This window comes from Nomascus leucogenys, chromosome 10, assembly GCF_006542625.1.
Source record: "Nomascus leucogenys isolate Asia chromosome 10, Asia_NLE_v1, whole genome shotgun sequence".
Taxonomy (NCBI): Eukaryota; Metazoa; Chordata; class Mammalia; order Primates; family Hylobatidae; genus Nomascus; species Nomascus leucogenys.
The window spans coordinates 81,586,894-81,592,893 of record NC_044390.1 but is presented as its reverse complement, the minus strand read 5'-3'; the positions used below and the strand labels follow the sequence as shown (position 1 = coordinate 81,592,893).

General features: G+C 53.6%; 1 protein-coding gene across 3 annotated transcripts in view; it reads left to right on the top strand.

Moving 5' to 3' along the window:
* Nucleotides 1-507: 507 nt before the first annotated feature.
* The window catches only part of TBX5 (T-box transcription factor 5), a 53,972-nt gene continuing 48,479 nt past the window's right edge, over nt 508-6,000 (top strand). The window contains exons 1-2 of one of the 3 annotated variants that reach the window (XM_030821939.1): nt 508-1,134; nt 5,013-5,197. In XM_030821939.1, the coding sequence (XP_030677799.1) occupies nt 5,051-5,197 (147 nt within the window). In that variant the 5' untranslated portion in view covers nt 508-1,134; nt 5,013-5,050. Of the gene's footprint in view, nt 1,135-2,790; nt 3,320-5,012; nt 5,198-6,000 lie in introns of those variants that run through there. The other 2 variants (XM_030821938.1, XM_030821940.1) reach the window with 2 other exon arrangements.

The window sequence follows — 6,000 nt, the reverse complement described above, 5'->3', positions numbered from 1 at the left end:
TCGGCGCCACCAGGGGCGTCTACGCGGTACGTTTTGCAACTCAACCTAGTGGGTTTCCAGCGGTGCGCAAAAGTTTGCGCGCATCCACCACTGCGCTGCTTAGAAATTGTGCCCATTGATCAGACTAAAAATAATAGTCGTCGTGATTACAAAACAAAATAGAGTGCCTCGTGCCTCGGCGGGCCCTGGTGCAATAATTATTCTTTACAGAAATCACCTCTCTCCACTCCCACCCCTACTCCACCACCCACTCGCACCCCGCCCCTGCCGGGCCACTCTGGGACGAATTGCGTTCTTGGACCTTTCTCTCAGCAAGACACATTACGGAGAACTCCCTCTGTCTCGTGTCCCCTCCACGACAACCCAGTAATTATTTCTATGCAAGTCTGCAAGAGGGCACTGAGTTATCGCATTCCAAGCCTAACCAGCTAGAGCGGCGCCTCGATATTCATTTGCCAAGAGCTCCTCCGCGGGGGATTTTTTTTTTTTTTAATAATAAGTATCCCCTGCCTTATGCACGAGACCTCAGTCGCCCGGAACAACTCGATTTCCTTCCAATAGAGGTCTGAGGTGGACTCCCACCTCCCTTCGTGAAGAGTTCCCTCCTCTCCCCCTTCCTAAGAAAGTCGATCTTGGCTCTATTTGTGTCTTATGTTCATCACCATCATTTCTCCGGAGAAAGCCGGGTTGGTTTATGTCTTTATTTATTCCCGGGGCCGAGACGTCCGGGACTTGTGGCTGCGCAGACCCGGCACTGATGGGCGAAGACGGAGAGAAATTAACCTCTCGCCGCTTCCCCTCAGGCAAACGTGACAGCGCGCGGGCCGGTTGCGTGACTCGTGACGTCTCCAAGTCCTATAGGTGCAGCGGCTGGTAAGATAGTCGCTATCGCCTGGTTGCCTCTTTATTTTACTGGGGTATGCCTGGTAATAAACAGTAATATTTAATTTGTTGGAGACCACAAACCAACTTTGAGCTGGGAGGTACGTGCTCTTCTTGACAGACGTTGGAAGAAGACCTGGCCTAAAGAGGTCTCTTTTGGTGGTCCCTCTCAAAGTCTTCACCTGAGCCCTCCTCTCCAGCGAGGCGCACTCCTGGCTTTTGCGCTACGAAGAAGAGGTGGGATAGCTGGAGGTGAGTTTCGCCCTGGAGGACTAAGGGGGGAAATAGGTTTCTCTTTGCAGTTGGCCCTGCTTGGCTTTTCACCCCGTCTTGGTCTTGCTGAATCTTTCCTTGCTGTGCTGCTACTTTTCATGAATGAAATAAGAATGGCTTCGTGTGTCACCTGGCAAGAATGGATTCTCTGGAAAGGTTTGAAAATCCCTATTTTGCTTGGTGGCCCAGACCATCTGTGCTCAATGAACTAAGCAAATCTGGCTGGGCTATTACCTGGGAGAGTCCAGATTTTTCCTCTCTAGAGGGGCCTGAAGATTATTTATGGGAATTAATTTTATCCCCAAATCTCTGAGAACTTAAAGGGATTGGGAAGGTCTTTCTGAATTTCCCTTTCCCTCTACCGGAGATGTAGCAGTTCAGCCTCCTTCCGATGCCATGTTTGTTTTTTGTGTCTTCGGCCTAAGGTCGCCTTGTTAGCAAGCCCAAAGGCCTCCAAGCTGACCTGGAGGGTGAGGGTGTTTTCACAAATAAATAAATCGCCTGGGCAAAGATCTGTTTGCAAACAAACCTGGAAGGTGGAGTGAGCACCATAGCAAAGGAGGGCTGGCTTTCTCCCTGGTTGCCCCATATTTAGGGTTGGAGATTCTCCACTTTATCATTTTGCAGCAATGGCCTGGCCTGGGATTTTAGCAGAACAGCCACGGAGGGTTACACAGCTGCTGATCTCGGGACATTTCTCCTCCCTCCATCCCTTTCTCCAGACCTTGACTTGCAGGCCCAAGTCTCTTATCAGAACCCTAAAAAAATCAGGATGATGGGGGTACAGGAGGTAAGGATGGGAAACAGAACAGGACTCCTGACATTTACTCCAAGCACCAATATTTGGTGTCCCAATCTGGGTCTGCTCAGACTGAGACCTACTGACTGTGTTTATGCTTTTATTGACCTCTTCAACTCACCCTAAAAAAAAAAAAAAAAAAAAAAAAAAAAAAATTTCAGAGAGGGGAAGGGCAAGGAGAGGAGACCAGTGGAGATGAAAACCCTAGCCAGTCCCCAGTGACTGTTTGATTATTTTAATAAAACTGGGCACTGCCTTGTGTACACCTGGAGCAGGGGAGGTCTGGTGGCCCTACTGGGTGGGGGGTGGGGGCCCGCAGCGATTTCTTAGCATCTTTGATCTCGGCCCCCATCCCAATGCACCTTTACCCTGCCTTCACCCCAGAGTCGTTGAGAGTAGGGGTGATGAGTAGGGGGTGGAGGGGAGATGTCAGGAAGGCGAGCGCCGGCCAGGCGGGGTCAGGCAGCTCTCCTTCTCGAGGTCAGCGTTGGAGAGAATGTCTGCAAGGCTGCGGAGGCCCGCGGTGTGTTTGTGTGTGTGCGTCCAGACTCGGTTCTCTGCACCGCCAGCGTCACTGAGATTACTTCCCGGTTAGAAGCCGACCGCGTTTGAAATGATTTGTGCAGGAGTTTTTGCAGCCACCGCTTGCTCAGAGAAGCAGAGATGGATGGAGGTTGGGAAAGGGGTAGAGAGGAGGGAGTTATTGCAGGTCTGGGTTGAGAGTCGTATTGTGATTCGAGTGTTCGGGAAATCTAGTGGAAAAGTTGGGGGGGGAAGGGAGGACGGGAGGGTGGGAGGGAGAGAGAAGGGGGAGGGCGGCAGAGTGCAGTGGGAGCTAGTTGGATAGGCGATTTCAGTACTTTGTGAGCATCGAGGCAACCCAACGTCACTGTGCTCAGCTGAGTTGGCTTGTATTTCAGAGAGAGAGAGAGAGAGAGAGAGAGAGAGACTGACTCTTACCTCGAATTCGGGAACTTTAATCCTGAAGCTGCGCTCAGAAAGGACTTCGACCATTCACTGGGCTCCCAACTTTCCCTCCCTGGGGGTGTAAAGGAGGAGCGGGGCACTGAGATTATATGGTCCAGTGCTCTTGGAGGCTATTTTGTGTTCTTTGGCGCTTGCCAACTGGGAAGTATTTAGGGAGAGCAAGCGCACAGCGGAGGAGGTGTGTGTTGGCGGTGGGCAGTCGCCGCGGAGGCTCCAGCGGTAGGTGCGCCCTGGTAGGCGGCAGTAGCCGCTATTCTGGGTAAGCAGTAAACCCCGCATAAACCCCGGAGCCACCATGCCTGCTCCCCCGCCTCGCCGCCGGCTTCCCTGCTAGGAGCAGCAGAGGATGTGGTGAATGCACCGGCTTCACCGAACGAGGTAACCGTCCCGGCAGATGGCCCGGGAGGCTCAGGAGGGAGCTCGTCGGCCGAGTCGGCTGGGGCAGCGGGAATGGCGGATTCCAGCCCGGCTTTGCATTCTGCAGAGCGCAGCTTGGAGAGATTTTGCGCGGCTCGGAGCTCCCCGGCCAATGGAGTCCGGGAGGCCGCCGCGGCTGGCGGAGCGGCATTGAGGTTTGCAGAAGCACGGCCTGGTTCTGTCAAACCGCATCTTGTTCGCCTCCGCCAGCCCGGAGCTCCCCGGGACCCTGGCGAGGACGCGGGGTAGGATTCTCCCGGCGGCCGGCAGTGAATGGGAGCGCGTATGGGGGCGCCAGCCCTGCTTTCTTTTGTTGTGAGTAGGCTGCGGGGCTCCAGTCGCCGCCTCCCTGAAGCCCCGAGAAAGAGGCGAAGAAAGCTGCTTGCAAGTCAGGCCTCAGAAGCTGTCCTTCTCCTCGGCCCCATTTCTAGATCTCTGGCCACTGCAGATCAGGGTGGGATCTGGCCCCTTGCTTAAGCAAGGGGGCTAAAGTTTTGGAGGACCATCGCTTGTGCCCGCTTCCCAAAGTCTTCCCGTTCTAGGCGGAATTCCTACTTGAGTATAGAGGAGATTGGAAGGAGATCAGAGAGCAGGAGACAGGCTCATCGGGCTTGAACAGCTCTGCGGCAGTTATTTTGTGTGTTCTAACCTCATACGCCTGCAAACCCGGGCCGTTCTATGCATTGCGGGGACCCGGGCCGCAGATTCAATGTCTCTAGCCTAGGACTTAGCCGAGAATGATTTTGTCCTCGCCAATCCTGAGCCTGAGCCTGCAGTTTTAGCAAGCCAGGCCTGGCTGAAGTTCAGAGAAACCCCCTTCGGCCTGGTCACTCCACAAAATGCCCGTTATCCCCCGCCCGACATCAGAGCGCTGGTGGCGGGCACCCAGTGACGAGCCTCCCTCGGAACCGCTGCACGGTGGCTTTCTTCATCCAGTCTTCTGTTTGGCTACTTTTTATCTTTTAACGAATCTTACTTAAGGTTGGGGTAAAGAAAAGGACTTTTAATTTTAAAGGACTTTTAATGTTAAGGCCTGTAACTGATAAAAGATGTATATGAATTCTCTTTTGAACCTAGTTTCAATCTGCCCAACCTTCCCCTTCTGTGTTTTTGTTTTTGCAAGAGGCGGGTTATTTCAGACATTTTTGACTGCTGCAGGAAACTATTCCTCTTGTGAGGTTTAATAAAAAGAGTTTTGACGGCATGTTGTAATTTGGCGAAGAAAGAAATTCTCTAAAGGACACTGGGTTTTTGTTTTGTTTTGTTTTTGGTTCCTACCCAGTGGCTTCCAAAAATACCCACGCCTTATCTTTATTGGCTCTTCCAGAAGTCCAGACAAATTTGACGGGCAGCTTGCTTATCACGGAGAGCCTGCGCAGGGGAGATGCGGGCCTCGCCTCCTCCGGGTCTGACGCGGGTCTTTTGCAAGAGGTTGTGACTGCTCATAAAGTAATAGTAATACTACTAGGAATACGAGTAATAGTAATAATTCTAGGGCCTTCTGCAGTCACCTTCAGCTGGGAACGGAGGTGCTGGTAGCTGGAAACCGGGGGCCAAACTGCTCCCTCCTGTCACTAGAATTGTGCTCTCCAACCTTTCTCTCGTTCTCTCTCTCTCCTCCCCACCCCCATCTCCCCCTGCTTCTTGTCCTCAGAGCAGAACCTTGCGCGGGCACAGGGCCCCGGGCGCACCATGGCCGACGCAGACGAGGGCTTTGGCCTAGCGCACACGCCTCTGGAGCCTGACGCAAAAGACCTGCCCTGCGATTCGAAACCCGAGAGCGCGCTCGGGGCCCCCAGCAAGTCCCCGTCGTCCCCTCAGGCCGCCTTCACCCAGCAGGTAAGGAGACCTCGCGCTTCGGGTCCCTTTGCAGAGATCAAAGTCAGAGTCTGGCTTCCCTGCTCCGCTCCTCTTGCGGGGACAGAACAAAAACAAAATAAAAAAAAAAAAAACCAAAACGAACCCACCGACTATAATCATCCCTTTTCCTTTTTATTCCCACTCAGTTCCACCTTTCTCTGCCCTGACTCCCCAAATACTAGCGTATTGCCGTCTACTTTATTGTGACGGTTATCTTTACGGCCAAAGGATTTTTGAAATCTATTTAAATTGTTCGAGAAATCTCAATTATCCGGCTGTTTGGGGTCAGCTAACAATGGCCTAGATAATTCCTTTCTCGCTGCGCTATGTGTAGAATCGGCCCTCAGCATCTTAATAAGGGCCAGGTCAGCGGCCGATTCAGGCCGGCATGAGCGATGGCTTGACCCCTCTTCTGATCTTCCGTAGCCTTCGCCTCCTCCTGCCTCCTCCTGCCTCCTCCGCGCCGCCGCCTAGACCCGCGCGCCGCACCATTTGTCTTGCGGTCGGGGCCTGGCTGGCTGGCGCGCCATCACCGGCCGCTGGGAGCGCACAGGGCTCTGCCCGGAGGGCACCAGGAGCCTCGGGTTCGCCAGGCTACAACCTGGGCCCGGGCAGAGGGAGGAGCCTCACCTTGCGGTCTGCGCCCAAAACCCGGGATGCACTGGGCGCTCAAGTCGGCCCCTCAGTAGACCCCGGTGATTTTTAAATAAGATGTCACACGGGGTTGAACGGGGTAACGACCAGAAGAGACACTTGCACATGGCTAAAACCCTGCCTTGGGA